Below are 20,633 nucleotides of genomic sequence, written 5' to 3' on the forward strand. Positions count from 1 at the left end.
AGAGAGAGAGAGAAACAAGCTCTTTGGTGTCTAATAAGGGCACTAATCTCATTACAAGGACTCCACCCTTATGACCCCACTAAACCTAATTACCTCCCAAAGACCCTTTTCCAAATATCATCCCTTTGGGGGTTACGGCTCTGACATATGAATTTTGGGGATGAGGGACACACCTCAGTCCATAGCAGGCACATTTACTCTTCAAAGCTCTTTACTAAATTTGGCTTTTTGGGATGTTTTATAGACCCTACCCCTGCATTACAAATCCTAGGTCACACTTTAATTGGTAAATGAGTTTTTTTCTACAGAAAAAAAAAAAAAAATCACAGATCATCCTATTCAATAATTTTCCTGAGTCTTTCTCTCATGTTCTATGTCTCACTGTCTTTCCTGGCTCTCATTTTTTTTCTTCTAAACTTGCTCTTTAAAAAAAACTTGAGCCTGAAGTGAAATATTAGGATTCATCCTTGCCTCTTGGTTTTCCTTCAGTCTTCCAAAATAGACCCTACATTGTCTCCCACTCTCTATCTTCTGGTCACCCATGGCTTCTGCCTGGGTCGTTACAACTTTTTTTTATCGGTTCCCCAGCCTCTAAAGCAGGCTGTGGCTCATACATGTAATCTCAGCAGTTTGGGATGCTGAGGTGAGCAGATCACTTGAGGTCAGGAGTTCGAGACCAGCCTGGCCAACATGGTGAAACCCCATCTCCACTAAAAATACAAAACTTAGCCGGGTATGGTGGTATATGCCTGTAATCCCAGCTGCTCAGGAGGCTGAGGTGAGAGGGTTGCTTGAAGCCAGGAGGCTGAGGCTGCAGTGAGCCCTGATTGTGCCACTGCACTCCAGCCTGGGAGACAGAGTGAAACCTTGTTTCTAAAAAAAAATCTGTGTGTGTGTGTGTGTGTGTGTGTGTATGTGTGTGTGTGTATGTGTGTGTGTGTGTGTGTGTATAAAACAGCACTCAAAGCCCCATGCCCTATAACCCTCTGTCTCAGTCAAACCTGAATGCGTGGCCACCCTACCGGGGTGGCTTTTAAGACATGTAGAATCTCAGGCCGTACCTGGATCTATGAATTCCAACCTGAATGTTAATGAGATCCCCAAATGATTTGCACAGCAAAATCTGGGAAGCCCTAGCCTGTGAGGCCCTGCGTGCCCACCTCTCCAACTCACCTTGGGTTCAGAGCCAAGTGAGCCACTGACTAACATGTGACCTTAGCTGAGCTGCATAGCCTCCATATGCTTCATGGATCACTATGTAAAATCAGATCATTAATGGCATCTATCTCATAGGTTATGATGAAGATTAAGTAAATGACTTCCAGGTGACATGACTGTCACGCCGCATTAGAGCCATATTTCTCAAGCTTGAGGCTGTATCAGAATCATCTGGAGCATTTGTTAAAACACAGCCCACTGGATCCCACCCCCAGAGTTTCTGATTCAGCAATTCAGGCCCTGGAATTGGCTTTTTTTTTTTTTTTTTTTGAGATGGAGTCTTGCTTTGTCACCCAGGCTGGAGTGCAGTGGTATGACCTCAGCTCACTGCAACCTCCACCTCCTGGGTTCAAGTGATTCTCTTGCCTCAGCCTCCCAAGTAGCTGGGATTATAGGTGTGCACCACCATGCCCGGCTAATCTTTGTATTTTTAGTAGAGGCGGGGTTTTGCCATGTTAGCCAGGCTGGTCTTGAACTCCTGACCTCAAGTGATCCACCTGCCTTGGCCTCCCAAAATTCTAGGATTACAGGCATGAGCCACCGTGCCTGACCAGGAATTTGCATTTTTGACAAGTTCCCAGGTAAACCACTACCTTACAGAAATCTAGCTTTCCAAGACTGATGTTCAGTCAGTCAACTTCCTTTTGATTCCTTTTTTCTTTTGGATGCACTGAGCCAGGTAACCGGCCAGGAGTCAGGCTGTACTGTCAAATTGAAGGGGTAGCCTTGGTTTTTGCTCTTTTCCTAATGCTCCATCTCATGTAGGGCAGACGTCTCTGACTCTCAGCACCGACTTCCTGGCCTGCCTTTGGAGTGTGCCCCTGCCTGTGCCCCCATCCTCAGGCTGTGCTGCCCCAAGGCTCTGTGGTCTCTTGATTCCTTCAAATCCTCAGGTCTAAAGCAGAAGGCTCATGCTTTTCCTTTTCTTTTTCTTTTTTTTTTTTTTTTTTGAGATGGAGTCTTGCTCTGTCGCTCAGGCTGGAGTGCAGTGGCCGGATCTCAGCTCACTGCAAACTCCGCCTCCCTAGTTTACACCATTCTCCTGCCTCAGCCTCCCGAGTAGCTGGGACTACAGGCGCCCGCCACCTCGCCTGGCTAGATTTTTGTATTTTTAGTAGAGACGGGGTTTCACCGTGTTAGCCAGGATGGTCTTGATCTTCTGACCTCGTGATCCGCCCGTCTCGGCCTCCCAAAGTGCTGGGATTATAGGCTTGAGCCACCGCGCCCGGCTGCTTTTCCTTTTCTTAAATATGGCTTTTGGTCTGAAGAACAAAGAAAGTGCTGGTCCGCTTGCAGACGGAGTTCAGTGGTGCTAGTGAAGAGGGTTGAGAGGGCAGGGCTGGGCAAAGCAAAACAAGGGGCTTGTTGGATCCTAATAATGTCAATAATAATATCCTGACAACTTAAACAGACAAAACTTATGCAGCCCTGACACACCAAGATGTCCTGGAATTCATTAAGGGGAGTGACATCACTTTGTTCAGAGTCTGGTTGATATAGATGCTCTCAAATTAACATTTTCTCCTTCAGTAAACTTATTTGGTAGCAATCACAAGTTGCCACACCAGGACATGAACTGACCCATATCACCAAACATTGGAAAACCGAAATATCTCATTATGTGTCACGTAATAAGATATTCATCTCAGTGTCATCAACATCAACACTAATATTCCTAAGCTTTTTTTTTTTTTGAGACAGAGTCTTGCTCTTGTTGCCCAGGCTGGAGTGCAATGGCATAATCTTGGCTCACTGCAACCTCCGTCTCCTGGGTTCAAGCGATTCTCCTGCCTCACCCTCCTGAGTAGCTGGGATTACAGGCGCCCGCCACCACACCTGGCTGATTTTTGTATTTTTAGTAGAGATGAGGTTTTGCCATGTTGGCCAGGCTGGTCTCGAACTCCTGACCTCATGATCCACCTGCCTCGGCCTCCCAAAGTGCTGGGATTACAGGCGTGAGCCACCATACCCAGCCCATTCTGAAGCTTTACTTGTTTTCTTACTATTCTGAAACATTAATGGCAGACCCAGGGTTGTCCACCTAAAACTGGAGCACAAAGGACATTCCTCGGGGGCCATGTGACGATCTAGACCCAGAGGTGGTGACATGGTGCACACACTCCTGGCAAATTGTTGCAGCCTTTTGGCAAACCGCAAATTACAACTCTCACCAAATACATCCATCAGATGGAGACATCAGTGTGAGTGGGTATGTTTTCTGCTTTTATGGCACAGTTTTTAGGAGTAAATATTCACCAGGTTTGCATCTAAAGGTGTAAGTGTTGGATAAAGATGGAGAAAAAGAGGCAGGCATAGGAAGGGTGGAGGGTTGACTCCACATTTTGAAATATTTATACTATTTCTACAGTCACCAAAACAGACAGCAAGACGGGGCCTCTGTTCTCACTGGCTGCTGCTGGGTCCCTGGTGAGAGACAGAATGAGACTCAAGACTCTGGGGCCAGCTGAGCCTGGGGATTCTTCATGCCTTCCATTCTGGTCGACTAAGAAATGCCTAAGAAAGAGGATTCCTGGGGGAGGCACATGCAATGGCTCTCCACACCATAGCTTTCTTCTCTCCAGGGCCTCCAATATTTCTCCTTCCCACTTCTTCTGTGTCCCGATATGAGAAGGACTTATGATGGTCACTCTGTGCTCAGGGGACTCTCCGTTCACTCAATTCCTAATCATTAACTTCCCTTTGCCTGACAGATTTTTTTTTTCTCAAAAAGTCTTTGTGATGATTTGTCCATCCTTTCACTCAACATTGATTGTCGGCTTTGTGTCACTCACTGCCGGCCAGGGGCAGGGGATACAGAAGGGAAGGACACGGCTCCTGCCCTCAGGTAGCACATGGCTAATAGGAAAAGAGGCATTTACATGAGTACAAAACAGCGATGAAAGGCTGGGTTCCTCTGGGTGTGGAAAACTTGGCTTTTCTGTCTCTTCTTTCGCCTGATTATAATGCTCGAATAATAGGCCTGAAAGGGACCTCAGGACATCACCTAGCGTGTTCTCTTGCTTCTAGATCGGCAATGCAGTCAAAGGGCCTAGGGGCCCTTCCCTGTGTGCAGAGGCCTCTCCAGAGAAGCCCGCCCTCTGGCCATGGCTTTAGTTGTTAGCCACCTGCTTTTCCAGCTCTCCCGTGGCACGTACTGCCATTCCAGCTCATCTTGTCTCACCTTGTCCTTGACGGTGCAAAGTGTGACAGTTTATCAGCCCTGTCCATAAATGTGAGTACTCATGACAGCGGCCCGGGGCCTCAGCGCCTTCTGCATCCACTCCCGCGCGGCCCCCCCCCTACTTTCCCAGATATTCACGGTGTCCTCAGGGCTGGTGGCAAGATGGCCTTTGGGGAGAGCGAGTTCTCTGTCGTCAAGGGCTCTGACGGTTGGGAGGGTCCTGTGGGGAGTGGGCCCTGCCGTCTGCTTTCCCGCCAGGCTTCCAGGACCCCTGCCGCTCCACATTTGGGAGGAAGGCTTCCTTTGTCTTCTTCCTGGAGCCCTGGGACAGGCCTGAGTTGCTATTAGCTGGCCAAGGAGAACCAGCCTGAATGAAAGCCCCACACTTTTTATTCCTGGGATCTGTGGGATTTATTTTTTCATCAGTTCTAGGGAAGCAATGAAAAAAGGTGTCAGGCTTGGGGGATAATTTATATGAGTAAACACGACCGGAGAGCGGGAGCATGAGAATTAAGGCCATTTATCCCGGCTTTGATGCTCCCTTTGCCCTCTGGTCCAGCCTTCCTCACAGTCTCTATCACGCCACTTTTAACCCTCTCCTGACTCTGCTCCACGCTGGGCCTGCCGGAGCTCCTTGCAGCCAGCTGCCTTCTCTCCCCAGCCCACCTTCCCCTCCTCCCGCAGCCCTCATTAAAGGCTAGGCAGGGGTAGCAGGCCATGGCAGTGGCCTCCAGCTGAGGCCTGCTCCTGATTCTGCAAGGAAGGCACGTCGGGGTCCACCCTTGCTCCCCACCCTCCCGTTTCCGGCCCCCAAGCTTCCTCCTCTGGCCTGGCCTGGCCAGCGTGTCCTGCCTGGCCAGTCTGGGCTGCTTCTCTGCTTTCCTCCTTTCCTCTCCCCTTCCCTCCGTTGTCCTCTGAAGATGCGCTCTGCACAGCCAAGTGACACGGGGCTAGCATGCTTTACACTTGAGAGATGAAGTCATAACAGGTGGCAAGAGCGGAGGCTGCCAGAGCCCAGGATTCCGGTTGCCGTGGAAACATGTCAGACCTGTAGAGGGACACGGGAACTGTCAGCCTGTGGAGGGTGGAGGAGGGGAGCAAACAAGAGGGGCGAGGAGAGGCGCCTCTCTTCCCAGAGGGCTCTGCTCACTGCCCCCGCATTCCCCAAGGGCTGTGCACCCCAACCTTCCAGGCTAGCAGGCTCCAGAAATAGAGCTGCTCAGCTGGGGCTGGGGCTGGGGCTGGGTGGTGGGTGGTGGGTGGTGGGCACCGAGCGTGGCCACGCGTTTGTGCACACCAGGCCCTGGCAGGCGGTCAGAGCGTCTGCTCAGGATGTGAGGCCATGCTTTTGTGCACGTGCCAAGGAGGAGCCTGAACTTCTGGCCTGCTTCCTATTCCCTAGAATGCTTGGGACACAGCTCTGGTCTCAGCAGAACCCAGACGAGTGGCTGTTTCCGATGGCCGGTTTGTCCCCGCCACTCATTCTTTCTGTGAGTCGCAGGCACATCACATTGGAGATCCGACTGGGAGGGGGAGTGGCTGCGCTGCTGGGTGGTAGTTTTATGGAAGATTTGGGACCTTGTTTGCCATAGACATAAAACCTGATTTAACTCAAAAATCCTATAGCGTGCACTAATACCTTTCCAGAATGCCTGCTCTCCCTTCCCTGAGCATGATGGTGGGACTGTGTGAAGCTTTGCTTTTCCTTTTTCTTACTTTGATTTATCTGAATGCTCTTCCCTGCCTTCTGTTATTTTTTTTTCTACTTTCTTCATGAACTCTGTTCCTGATTTCCATTTTTTTTTTCCTTTGAGCTTTTTAGAGTTATCTCCCTCAGGTAGATTTCTAAACTCTTAAGGCTCACTTTATTTTCTCAGCAACTTACTTGTATCTCTGATATGATCTCAGTCCGTGAACATTAATCAACAGAAAACCACATCCATCATCGCAGACACTGCCATAGAGATACCACTCAGGTCTTTGCCCTCCCCGTCATCTTATTCTGCAAAGCGGGACTCAATTTCCCATAAGCAGAAGCAAAATCTCTATTTAAATCCCACTTGCAAGGTCTGGGCGAGCTTCCTATTTATAGTAAAATCCTTTTTATAATGATCTCATATACGGTACCAGGAAATTGCTCATGGCTGGGTCAGGCCATAGGCCAACCTAGCCATGATGTGAGCTTTACTTAAAAAAATTCCTTCATGAGCCTCTGGAATTCTCCAGAGAAGTGTTTTCATAGAGTAGATGACAATAAACAGGATCACCCAGGATGGATTACTGTAGTAGGGACATTAAATTTAAGTTGAAAGGGAATTTCCACTTTTATCAGGCCAGTCTCAATAATTTTTATCGCTTTGGGCTTCGTAAATATCATATTGGGTGAATCAGGATGACTCTAAAGAGATTTATGAAATATTTTATATGCGAGGTATGGCTGGAAAATGTTTACCTCTGGACTTCCCAGGAGGCAGAGAAGTGTGATTAGAGGCACAATCTCTGGGGACACAGACAAACTGGGGGTGAGTCCTGCCTTCGAAGAGCCCAACCGAGGCTTGGAGCCAGCGCTTTAATCTCTCTGGATTTCAGTTACTGTATTTGTCAAAAAAATCCCTACTGCACAAAGTTTTTGCAAGAATCCATGAAATAACATATATAAAGCATCCAGCAAAAGATTTGCCACAGTTTTGTGGTGTGATAAATGTCTGCTTCCTTTTCTTCTCAATATGCAGTTGAACAAAAGGGAGGCTGAGTGGATAGGCATGACCTGGTGTCCTCTTCTCAAGAGACAATGAATCATTGTCTTCTATGTTCTTGTGTGTTTGGCGCAGAATGATGTCTCACCTCCCACAGGATGGGTACAGTGTTATTCTTCCAGTGATGCAGGGCCATTGGCTACCGACTTCTGTGTACTCTGGGAGCTGGCCATGAGACCAGGTGACAGACCAATTCATGCACACAGGGACCAGGTCTCCTCTGGTAGGGAAATAAACCAGGGGCAGTGAATGATATCCGGTGGTCCCAGGGCATCACTGTGCCACCCACTAACATCCCTGCCATCCCTCTCTAACTCACTCATCCCACAGATTGTAGGGGTTCCAACAACGAGTTAGAGCTGGTCTCCAACCTGAAGGAGTAGATCTATTTAATATGGAGAGACGATAATGTAAAACAGGGAGAGGAGGCACACAGACATGTGTATAAACAAGGGTCATAATGGTGATATCAACAGTGCCCTCCCTAGGGCATGACTGATATGTTTTAGCTGAAGTTTGGGAGAGCTCCGTGGGAGAACCCTTGCTTTGAAACTAATCTCAAGTACCAAAAAGTAGAAGAAAATCAGGTGCATAAGCATTTAGTCCATTCCACACCATCTGACCACAATGGAAGGATGCTTTGAGCTCACTGTTGTAAGAAGAGAGTAGAAACTGAAGTGAAAATGATTTCTCTGAAAATAAAACAGAGCTGTGCATGATCACCTTATATACTGGGCCATTGCCAGACTAAAAATGTACCTCCGCACCACAGCTGGCCTGGCATGTCACTCCTGCACACACCAGGGCCTATACATGGGATTTTAGAACCTCCCACACCCCTTGGACAGGAACTCTGTATGGCCAACAGGATGCTGCTCTGACTCCCATCTCCTCGGAAGCTTCCCTTCTTCAGATGAATTCAGTTCTTTTCCATTGGTCTTTTTGCAAAGGCTCAATACCTCCATCACTGCCTGCTTAGCTCTACTAGATCATTTCTGAATTTTTTATTTCTTGTAGTATTAGAGTTCCTGATTCAATAGGGTGTTCTACCAATGGTCTGTTGGTAGTGAATGCTGTGTAGAATTGTATTAGTCCATTTTCATACTGCTAGGAAGAAACACCCAAGATTGGGTAATTTATAAAGAGAAAGAGGTTCAATGGACTCACAGTTCCACCTGGCTGGGGAGGCCTCACAATCATGGCAGAAAGCAAAGGAGGAGCAAGGGCACGTCTTATGTGGTGGCAGGCAAGAAAGCGTGTGCAGGGGAATTGCCCTTTTTAAAACTATCAGATCTCAGGAGACTTATTCACTATCACAAGAGCAGCTAGGGAAAAACCTGGCCCCATGATTCAGTTATATCCCACTGGGTCTCTCCTATAACATGTGGGGATTATAGGGGCTGCAATTCAAGATGAGATTTGGGTGGGGACACAGCCAAACCATATCAATAATTAATCTGAAAGCTTTTATACTCTATATTTTACTTCCTCATCCTCATGCGTTGCAAGGGATACAGTGTGTTGGAGAAAATCAGATTCTTTAGTTACTTAAAGATCTTGTGAATTGGGAGGAAATTGAAAATTATAGGAAGTCCCTAAGAGTATAGGAGAGAGAGAGCTGAGGAGACTAGGTCCCCTGCAAGTTTTTACGGAATGATATATATGGGATTCTCTGATTGCCTTCCATGCAGGAAGCTACCTAAGTAACGACTGGCATCTCCACATATTATATCTAGCTCATATCAATCATGAGACTTAACTTTGGTTTACCCTTAGCCCCTAAATTTAGTATACCCTATCTCTTCTTTCTGTTCATCATTTGATAGTTTTCCATCCATCTCTTGTTGAGGAAACCCTGAGTTTATTTGCTTCATAGAGATGCTTGGATTTTCTTAGGAGAGTTCTAAAAATGACGAAGATGGCAATTGAGGGAGAAGGGAGGAAGGGACTCTGGTACTTCTGGATTTGTGCAATGAAAATTTTATAGGCAGAGTAAAATTTTTGTGGATGTACTGCTTTTTGGAGATTATTTGCAAAACCATTCTGTATGCCATGCAGACGTGTTTGAAATCCAGGGACTGATGTAGAAAAGCCCGCACTCAACAGATCCCAGAATGTGGCCAGCTCCTCTGTCTCCCCCAAACAGCTAACACTTCTTGCAGAGAATTGTCTGCCTCCCTGAAGATGGAAATCAATGACTTAGAAACCAATTAAACAATCCAAATAGCAACTGATAAATGGCTTAACCCTCTATAATGAAATTCCTCTAGCTTCTGTCTTCTGCCTTCCCCAGGTAAGTTTTCTATTCCTGGAGGCAAAGCAGAGGCATGGAGGAAGTGGAGGCCAGAGGGAATCACATTAAAGTGGGTGAATCTGTTTATCACTTACTGTCTGGATGGTATTTCTGCTCACATCTCTGCTTCTTTTTTCAGATTTGTACACTATGGGACCCTGATTAATGTTAGCCAGTGAATAATGAAAGGCAGCAGCAGACACTGGGTCTGGTGAGGAGGAAGACACTCAGATGGTTAAGGCTGATCCCATAAACAAAAAGACTTTTCTTCTTAGTTGCAAACAGGGAATATGAATATGACAAAGAAATGCCCGCAATAGGGAGGGAGAAACAGAGAAAAAGGGAGGCATTTCTCTCCATGCAAATAACCCATTCAAGGCTTCTCAAGCAGCCCCTGGAAGTGGAATGATTTTAGTGCTTGAGGACAGGTGCTATTCTCCTCAAGGCTTTGTTTTCAAGGTCATGTCCCAAGATTTCTCTTTGCCTTTGTTTAAGGACCTCCATCAGGAGTGGGTTTTGAAGTTAGTGTGTTTGGTTACTTGTGACCGTCTTAAGGCTAAAGACATGCTCAGTAACTCACCGTTTAATCCATCTCTGGCATGAGGCTGAACCAAGTGCCTAGAAACCTGGGTCTAGAAACTTTAAGGCACTTGGGGTCTTGGGTACTTTCTATGATCAATGGGTCTGGACTTCAGGGAGATGAGACTCCCCTTCAGGGAGATTGATACCCTACCAAGATGTTTGTCCAAGTCCCCAAGAGCATCTTTGGTGTTCTTCCTGGAAATGACCACCCATCAGCGCTTCTTTGTTTTCCATTTCAGGGACAGGAAGAATATCTCCTAAACAAGAGCACCCTTCCCAGTGGCACGGTCCAGGCACTGGCTCTTTCCTCTCCCTCTCCTCACACTACAATGTGTGGTTTCCATCTGATGCCTGGGGCCTGGGCCTACAGGGCTGATTATTTAGAGCTGAGAGTAGTTCACTTGACCAGTACCCCTTCTGGATGGTTTGATCATCTAAGGATGCAATCAGAGGAGCAGGGGGATTTCCACAACAACACAGAGCTGGGGAATACTCTAAAAATTAATCTCTGGGTGACTTGTGAGACATTATTAGTACCATTAAACCAGAAAGGATCCAAAAGAAAGCCTAGCCCAATTTGCCAACTTGGTTATAATACATCCTTCTGGAGCAGATTCTACCACACTGTAGGAGGAGAAGGGGCAGTTGAAACCCATATAAGCCTGAAATCAAATGTTTTCAATGTTCCCACAGCCCAGAAAGGACCGGATGGAACAGTCATTCCCAATAACTACTGTGACTTCTGTTTGGGGGGCTCCAACATGAACAAGAAGAGTGGGCGGCCTGAAGAGCTGGTGTCCTGCGCAGATTGTGGACGCTCTGGTGAGTGCGGCCCCTTCCCACACCAGGTGCCCATAGACCAGGAATGCTCCTCTTGCATTCCTCTTCCATCCTGTTGGTGGTGGAGACTGGAGAGGGAAGCGATGGTGGCGATGCTTTCTAGTGGAGAGGGGTTTTCAGCTCATTCTGATATTTTTCTTCTTTGGGTCTCAAGAACCAAAAGTGATGCCCTAGGATCCAGGGGAAAGGGCAAAGAGAAGTTTTGGATTTGTGTCAGGCCTTTCTATGAGGTGCATATTTCTTTGTGCATGTTTTTATGGACCACAGCAAGGTAGAGTGGAAAAACCTGGAGAGAAGGCAACGTGCTTTCTCGTAGTGGACAATGCACATGTAACAGAAAGATGTGTTTGTTCTGTGGAAGTGCCTAGGGCAAACCCAAAGAGTGTGGTGTGGAAACATGAGTATTGGGAAAGCAACCACATCTTGAATTGTGGGAGTCAGAGATTCCCGGGCTCCTGGCTAGCTGCATAAACACCACCTCATTGGCCACTCATCTCATTTTCTAAAATGGAACAGAAGATACCCTGGTAGATCAATGAGGCAAAAGGGCAGGCATTCCTAGGGCTAATCTGTAGTTGATTTGGTGTATATGTTTATATTTTAACCTGTTCAAAGGCTAAAATAACAGAAAGAGACTTTTGGTCTTGTTCCTTCATTCTTAAAACGAATTCAGGTCTTCAGGTTATGTTCAAGTGGTTGTTTTGTTTTTTAGTTCTAACCAAACCATTATTTTCGGCTGGCCATGGTTGGTTGGTACTACCTACTTTTCATATTGTATTATGTCATCACTAGACCACAGTGTGAGGCTGGAAGGAGGGAATTTCAGCCCTATTTTTAGTCTCATCAGCCCCTGATATGAGTAGGTGAAACAGTTTGGTTGGATGCTTGGTTCCAGCAGTGAGGAGTCATTTTTCCTTTCTACCTTTCTATCCAGTGTCTTTTTCACTCCCACTTCCCAGAGAAGAACTGAGATGACCCCATCATGGTCGACTGTAGCAACTCAGCTCTTTCCTTGCTCTGTCTGCAAAGCGTAGCTTTAACCCTTTTATATTTTGTTGGGAGGGCTGTTTAGGGCTTAAGGCTGGCTTGAGTAGCAAATCAGTAATTTTAAAAGGACTGTGGTTTCTGCTGCACACAACCCTCAACGTGTAACTCTCAAGGACCCTGATAGGGCGGTCCATTTGTGCAATTCTGTCAATTCATTTATTGTCCAAACATGGTACCTAACATTGAATTTTTTGCTCTACGGATGCTAGCATAGAAGACAGGGCTCTTGTGATAGCAGAGTCTGTTTTTTAAAGTTACTTAAAAAAAAAAAAAAGATGAAATTCAATGCAGTGTTTTTTAAAAGCAAGCAATCAGATGAAATCTCTACTTCCAGAAGCAAGGTCACTTGGAGTGATGTTCTAAGCAATACGTTATGGACTGCTGTAGGTTTGGATGGGTTAGAGGGGGCAGCTTCAGAATTCTCATTGCAAACTGCTGTAATTTCTCCCCTTCCTTTCTTACAAAAGACAGGGTGCTAGAATCCGAGCCATGGAATGTCAGGAGTGGGAAGCTGTTTTTTCTATGCAAAGCCTCTTTCCACAACCTTCTCTCAGCTTTCCCCCCAAGGTTCTGTCTGCTATGTGTTTGCCAAGGATTGGTTTTGGTGGATCATTTAGTCAAGGCCTGACTCTGATGTTCCTGAAATAGTTGATACCATGGGAAGAAACAGGTGTCATTGGCCCACGAGATGAGGTGTGCTTGTTAAGGCAGGTGGGCGAATACTTCTCTGGAGCCTCCCTGCGGTCCTTCCAGAGAAGAGTATGGAGCTTGGAAGAGCTTCCTTCCCCCTCCCATCTACCCTACCACTGCTGTTTCCTGGGAGGAAGTGAGAGTCCTGAAACTGGCACCATGAGGGATGTATCATTCCCTTATACAAGAGCAGTCCTGGGACTCATTTAGAATGCGAAAAGGTTTAAACCTGAGTTTTACAGATTTCAGGATGCTCTGATTTATTAGGACTTTTCTACTCCTATTTCTCACCTTCGTAGTGCCCTGAGTGAGATTTGACAACTGAACTTTCTGGAGTAACCAATACCTGGGCATGGTTGGTGACTGGAGAGTGTGTATGTGTGTGTGTGTGGGGTGGGGGGAGCGTACACTCGCATGCACATGTATGTGGATGCAGATCACAGAAATTTCCTCCGGTAGTTAAAGAAAACAAACTCTTTTATCACCTACCACTTATCAGACTTTCCAACTTCCTTTTGCTTTCAGTGCAAATGAACGACATGGCGTAGGGGGAGGATTGAAAAGGTTCTGAAAGAATGGGATTAGAAGCGGGTAAAAATAAAAATGAAATGGATGGAGGCTTAACCACCTTGAATGGGTTATCTGACAGTAATACCTTTGTAGAGCTGACTGTCAAAGTGAAGGACAAACATTGTTCAAAGAAACACCAACAGAAAACACCAAAGAAATCCCAACCAGGCTTAAAAACCACCAAGGAAAATCATTGTCTGGGGCAGGGTTGAGTGAGCGTGCAAGCGCCTGTGTGTATGCACAACAGAAGAAAGATCATGGTTGAAGCTTTTGCTGTCGGAAGCTGTGGACATATGTACTATGGTAGAGGTGATGCCTTTTCAGGGAGTGGGGGAAGCCTCTTCCCTGGCAATGTTTGCTTTGTCCCAAATCCCCGTCACCAGGTGATGCACCGGGTTAATCCCTTTGGTGTGCAAACGGTTTAATATCTTGCTGTTAAGAATAGCATTGTAATAATGTAATGAGAATATTAATAATGCTGTCTGTTGCTTAACCCATGTGCTGATATATTCATCATACATGTCAGCTCATTTGGGAGGAGAAGGCAGGAAGGAGAAGGAGGCAGCGGCCGCAGCACGTACCACGGAGGACTTATTCGGTTCCACGTCAGAAAGTGACACGTCAACTTTCCACGGCTTTGATGAGGACGATTTGGAAGAGCCTCGCGCCTGTCGAGGACGCCGCAGTGGCCGGGGTTCGCCCACAGCAGATAAAAAGGGCAGTTGCTAAACCCGCGGAACAGACTCTCTGGGCAATTAGCCATCCCCCTCTGACTTTGGTCATTGTGCTGGTTCTGATATATTTTTTTTTAATGAAAGACAACTTTAGATTTTCCCTCTAGCCTTGCTTTTTTCTCCCCTCACCTCCCATGTGTCCCTCCATCCCTCCCCCCACCCCTCTGTTTTGGGTGTGTACAACAGAAGCACAAACTACTGAAACAAAACAAAAGAGCAGAATGAGCGTTCTTCCGAGAGATGGCATCGTGATGCGCTATTTATTTTCTATAGAAATAGGAAGTTAGGCGGATTGTCTCTTTTCTGAGGGGAGGGGGTCTTTTTGACAGGAGCAGAGTTGATGTCCTCAATTTTCATATTTATTGGCAAAAGGAAGAGAAGAGGAACTTTGGGTTCGGAAACAGAGAACCAATAACATTAAAACATTGTTATTTATATATTCTAGCTATTATTAGAATCAGACTTTTTTTGAGAGAGGGAGAGAGAAGGGAAATCAAAGAAATCGAAGCAATATCCTGTTTAGAGGCAAGCCACTGGGGGGAGAATTTCCTCAATGGGAGACAGTGGCACTTTCTGTGCCCCATGGAGTTTGCGGCTCCCGGCGGCAGACCCCTCCCTCATTCTCCTCCCTGACCTTTCCATCTTCCTCTCTGCTTGCGAGAAAATGTCAGTAGTTCCAGAGAAGTTGGGGTGCCTATGCCTGGCCTCCCTCCACACCTGGGCCCTGACCAGCCGCCTCCTGGGCTCCTCCTCCTCCGTCAGTAGAGCTGCTGTTTTGTTATTGCTGGTTTTTCCTCACTTTCCTCCTGGCAAAGAACGACTTCCAAATGCAGGGATGGAATATAAGCAGAACATCACGGGCTCAGCAGTGACTCCACCACCGAGGCCGAGGCCGTACTCCTGGAAGATAGAAGGAGATGCCACCATGTGTTTCCCCTCCCCTTTCCCCTGTTAAGAAACATATCAATACCCGTTGGATGATCAAGGCTACCGTATTTCTTCTATTTTTTTTTATAGTGCCCGCCAGGCACTTTGTTTTATGTTTCCAATAGCACTTCCTGAAATAAACCAAAGCAACACTGCTCAAGGCCCCTGGGGCGATGGAGAAGGCCACCCACCTCACTGACAGTCCCAAGAACGACCGGCTGCGAGGTCCTAGTCAAAAGGTATGTCTTGGCTAACCTGTCTTACAATATGGGCAAAACCATCATATCTATTTTTTAGTTTTCTTTTACTTTTTCCTTTTTCCCCCAGCTTGTTTCTTTGTTTTCCTGGGTTTGGACCCCCTTCTTAGTGTAAGAGTGGCTACTGGAGTATCTCCCCCTGGCCCTCTGTGGCCCGCGTGTGCATGTGAACTCATGTGGGCCCTGGCATAGGTGTGGGATCTGAGTCTTGCTTGGACTACGGGAGGGGCTCAGTGTGGAGAATGGTGGGCTTCTGGCTTCAACTACAAGAGAAAATGGCTAGGGAAGTGCTTGGCTAACTGCCTCCTTTGGCTAAACCTGGAAGCGGAGTCAAGGGAACCGAGATTGAAGTTGGCTGCTGGATTTGGTTAGAAATAAGGAGGTGTGGCCACAGAACACTGCATGTCTAGGTGGTATTTCTTACTCTGGGTACCAATTTCACAACCAAGGGGACGAGTCCAAATTAAAGAAGATCCCTGATTAGGCACAAAACTCAACTTGGCTGTTTGGAAGATTGCGCACTCCCTTTAAGGTTGGCCAGGGTCTCCGGCCTCCAGGAGTGCACGGTTCCAGAAACACAGGCAGAACCATTTGACATGGGTTGAGAGACCCAAGTAGCTGCCTGGTTAACAGACTGCTTATCAGTGTCTCTGGGAAGATCTACTTTGACAGTCCAGCCCCTGCAGATCCTCGTGAATTAGACTACTCATTAAAATAACAAACCAACCTAAAACACAAGGACAAGCAAAGAAACCCAGAAATGAACGCTTTGTGCTTTCCCGGTAGCCTGAGACAGAAAGAGCTTCCACTTTTCTCATGCTTGAGATGTGTATGTGATCACTTGCGTGTTTATTCTCAGTTTTGAGGGCATGAAAGTAACAATCCCACCCACTTTTGGGATGTTCTGTCTAATCTATATGTGGCCTGTTCATAGGAAATATGGCATAAACCTCCAACGTTGTCGTGTTCTGCATGCTCACACGTGTCAATCAGACAATAGAGTTTGTTCCAGTAGCTTTCTGCTAAGGGGATACAACCTACACTTGCTATCATTTTCCACCTCTTTACTCTGTACCTTTGACTCAGATATTGGATTCATGGGATTACAACTTGCTTTCATTGATAAAATGTGAGCTTCTATGTTCATAAATATATGTTCAACCTATATACACTCTCATTTGAATTCTGTTTAGTTGCTCATAGATCAAGAATTCTCAATGACAATTTGCCTTTACACTTGAGGTGTTTTTTTTTTATCCATATATTTAAAGCAAATTATAAAAGGCTACCTAATTTCAGAGTCTATCTTGGAGTCTAACAGAGAAACGAACTGTTTAGAACTAACAAGGCAAACCCCCAGGAGAATGTTTGAGAATGGGTGTTGCTTGTCTATTTTATATTTAATAGTATAGCTTGATCTTTGATCTTCAGTTTCTCTTCTTGGAGGTAGTAGATATCCTCACCTTTCTTACTTGTGGTAATAGAAGCATAGTAAAGTTTCTTAGCATTGCCAGAGCATCTTGTCTCACCTTGCTTATAGTGTCTTTGAACAGACTCAGGATTTCTACCCTTAAAAACTGGAAGGGAATTTTAAGATGATCAAGTTCAAATCTTTCACTTTTCAGTTGAGAAAAGTTGACCCAGAGAAGTTAAGTGAGTTAAGTTTGAGGAAGTGGAATGGAATCCATCGTGTTGGAGGGAAATGTTTTAAGGCAAAGGAAGGAAGCTCTGAGAGAAGGTGTTGGAGGAAGAAGCTGGCTGTCCTGGGCTTCCAACCACTTTAGTGGTGGATGTGATATCTTTATCTCCCTTTCTCTAGATAGCAGTCGTCAACATTTATGTGTGAGGCATTGTTCTGGGTGCTTTCCTTGGAATATTTCACTTAATCCTCATGACTACTCCCATAAGATAGGTGTTTATATTAATCCCCAGTTTGCAGAAACTGAGGTTAGTAATAAGGTTAAGAAATGTGGCCGGGCGCGGTGGCTCAAGCCTGTAATCCCAGCACTTTGGGAGGCTGAGGCGGGCGGATCACGAGGTCAGGAGATCGAGACCATCCTGGCTACCACGGTGAAACCCCGTCTCTACTAAAAAAATACAAAAAACTAGCTGGGCGAGGTGGCGGGCGCCTGTAGTCCCAGCTACTCAGGAGGCTGAGGCAGGAGAATGGCGTAAACCCGGGAGGCGGAGCTTGCAGTGAGCTGAGATCCGGCCACTGCACTCCAGCCTGGGCGACAGAGCGAGACTCTGTCCGCGCCCCCCCCCCAAAAAAAAAAAAAAAAAAAAGAAATGTACAGCTAGGAAGGAGCCAGGTTTTGATCCCTGGCAACCTGACTGTAGAGCCTATACTCTATCATTGCCTGCACTGCCCCTTGCATAGTCTATAATTAAGGAATATATATGCAGGCATGTATACATACTTTGCTGTTTCTCAATTCCAGTGGAAGAAAAGGTTATTTGTAATGAATATAGCTTTTAAAAGGTAATGCCATTAAAAGAAATTTCAACAACTGAAGAGTAAGCAATGAGATCCTGTAAAAAGAATTCTGATTCAGATTCTCTGCGGAATATTGTAGATAACTTACCTTCTTAATGATTTCTAGACAATGTACAAAGAGATCACCTTTTTTTGTGATCTCAGGAACTGTAGGAGCTGTGTGAACAGTCAACACACCTTTCTGTTGTTGCTTTTGTTAAACAAGTATCACTACTCAAAATTTAAAATACACAAGAAATTAGAGTCTTCAAGATGAAAACGATCTGACCAGCTTCCTTAGCCCTCAGCTCAGTAAAGTACCACCCCGAGTTTTCTGAGTCCCAGGCCAAAGAGAGGAGAACCAAAGATATAGGACTTTCTAAATTTGTTACAACATTTTCATCCCCTGGGGAGGGGGGCTGTTGACGTAAAGGTGACAATTGTTATGGTCTAGCTGATTTTTTTCCCTACCTAGAACAGTCGAATCCTTTATTTCTGTTACTGAGAGGCTATGTAAAGATCAGACACTATAATCACTATAATCCTGGGAATTAGAAATGTGCATTTAATTTTTTAAAGGTACTGTAAAGACAGTAATCGAATTTGCTACTGGTATTTTAGAGAGAAGAATTTATTTAAAAAATGTGATGTTCACATCAACAGATCATTACTCAGGGAGAGAACTAAAGGGTGTTTGGCGGTTCTCACTTCATGGTGGAATAAAATTAATTAATTTTATCCCAATATGCTTCCTGTTACATCTGATGAATATGATCTTGAACATGTACTTAAAATTGGAGTAGACTCATCTGTTAGGAATTTTTTCCTCAGGGGATTTTGCTCAGCCTTTGGAGAAGTGACTTGTACTGTGTATTTTCAGAGTGAGGTGTCTTTGATCTGGTGTGTGGAAGCCTAGAGTGGGGATGACAAGTTCTGGGCTCTGGGCTCAGCTCCCTGTGTGAATTTGTTGACAGGGATCTCTGCCTCAGTTTCTTAGGGAGGAAATGGACATTTCTTTCCCTATTAGAATATGTAGTTCATATTATTTCATGATGATGCTTAACTCTATGAGGTAGGGTAGATGTTATTTATTCCTCTTTTACTGATGAGGAAACTAAGTGTTGATCCTGTTTGATGACTTGTCTAAAGTTCCAGGCTCAGTCAATGATGTAGGGATCTTCTAATAATCTTTCCTCAGTCTATACTGACTTCCCCAAAGATCATCTTTGGAAGATTTCTTGAGTGAAATCAATAAAGTGCATGTAGGTCTTTTATTCAAGAACTTATTGGATGATAAGGAAGTATTTGATGTTGTAAAAGAAAAAGACCGAAACAACACAGACCCCAAATGAAACGATGACACATTAGAATCTTTCTGAGAAGTAGCAATGTCTAAGTCCTCATGAACTTTGTGGGAGAACCAAAGTTGAGCTTCCTAAATGGCCACTGTTTTTGTGGTGCCAGTGGTAGTAGGGGTGATGGTGGCAGGGAGTGAACATTTTGGGCCCTGGTCACAAACCCAATTGCTTCTAACACAAAAACATTGAATTATATAATATTGTGGGGTTTAATAAAAGTGATTTCTGATCATCTATTCAAGATAACAATATAGGAAAAGCCATTCTGCATGATTGGTTTACAAAATAAATGAGAGTGATGTAAGATTCCTGTCAGAACTGAATTATTAGATAAAAACATTGGCAATTAGGTTTTCAAAGTATCTAACTACTGGAACTCAACCTATAACTATGGCTTTTTAAAAAATTTACTTCTGAAATAATTTTACACTTACAAAAAACTTACAAAGATTATACCAAGAATTCCAATATGTCCTTCACCCAGATTCTTCTAATAATAACCACAGTACAATGACCATAATCAGACATTAACATCGATGCAATACTGCAACCTACAGAGTTTTTTCAAATTCTGCCAGTTGTCTCACTCGTGTCCTTTTTCTGGTCCAGGATCCAGTCTGGGATCAAAGATTGCCATGTCCTCTTACAATTCCTTTAATCTGGAATAGTTAGTACCACAATCTTGTTTTTCACAACCTCGATACTGGCTATTCATTTCGCAGAAAGCCATTCAGTTCAGGCTTGGATGCTGTTTTTCTAATGACTAAACCGAAGTTGTGCATTTTGGCTAGAATACTGTAGAAACGATGTTGTATCCTTCTCAGTGCGTTACATCAAGAGGTATGCAATTGATTTACCCCGTTACTGGTGACTCAGACATTTGGCCTTTCAGCTGAGATTTCAGGCCAGTCTGTTTACAGACCTTGAACGATAACATTTTCATTCAGATATACCTTGGTTCATTTGGTAACTAGGGACTGAGTAATAGCAGTATATATGTGACTGATCAGCACTGCGAAGGATAGGATACAATTAAACACGGGGCAATGAATTTATTGGCCATTGGATTTATTTTGTGACCTAGTGGATCAGACTAGAAATTCACAAATAGTTCAAATCCTGTAAGAGCTGTCATGGGGTAGTATGTGATTATTTTTGCCATGGATCTCAGTAGACAAGAAGATTTTCTTGGAAGAAGCCATTTAGATCAACAAAGAATGCCAGACTTACCATTGCTGTTGAATCTGTAGGCAAGAATGTCTATTGTCAGAGAAAATGGAGATAATATTCAAACAAAAAGCAAAGCTGGGAATCACAACCTAACCCATGTAAAATGGCAAAAATCACCATTTGAAAACCTGCCTAAGTACCATTCTGTAGCATTTTGTTCCTGCTGCTCCTGTGCTTATCACAACACATCATGTTTGCTTGCAGTCCTTCTCAAACAGATGGCGTGTTCCTTGAGGGCAAAGGTGATATCACTCATGTCCTCCAGACAGTGCCTGACACCAATGTGCCATAATTATTTGTTGAAATAAATTAAGAACTGAGCAGTTTCTGAGCTAATTAGTGGAAGTCTTACCAAATCTCACTCTATACCTAGTGGATGCTTAATAAGTATTGTTGACAGAAAGATTGGAGAAGTCTCTGGACACAGCATCCGGTGGTTAAGTCAGAGGGGGTAGGTGGGAGGTGGTGAGGTGG

At 45.1% G+C, this 20,633-nt stretch overlaps 1 protein-coding gene across 1 annotated transcript in view; it reads left to right on the forward strand.

Annotated features, from left to right (window-relative positions):
* DPF3 (D4, zinc and double PHD fingers, family 3) overlaps nucleotides 1–20,633 on the forward strand; it is a 222,037-nt gene that overhangs the window by 155,862 nt on the left and 45,542 nt on the right. Inside the window, exon 8 of the mRNA XM_011949621.1 lies at nucleotides 10,724–10,852. Within this exon, the coding sequence (XP_011805011.1) occupies nucleotides 10,724–10,852 (129 nt within the window). The remainder of the gene's footprint in view (nucleotides 1–10,723; nucleotides 10,853–20,633) is intronic.

This window comes from Colobus angolensis, unplaced genomic scaffold, assembly GCF_000951035.1.
Source record: "Colobus angolensis palliatus isolate OR3802 unplaced genomic scaffold, Cang.pa_1.0 Scaffold3, whole genome shotgun sequence".
Taxonomy (NCBI): Eukaryota; Metazoa; Chordata; class Mammalia; order Primates; family Cercopithecidae; genus Colobus; species Colobus angolensis.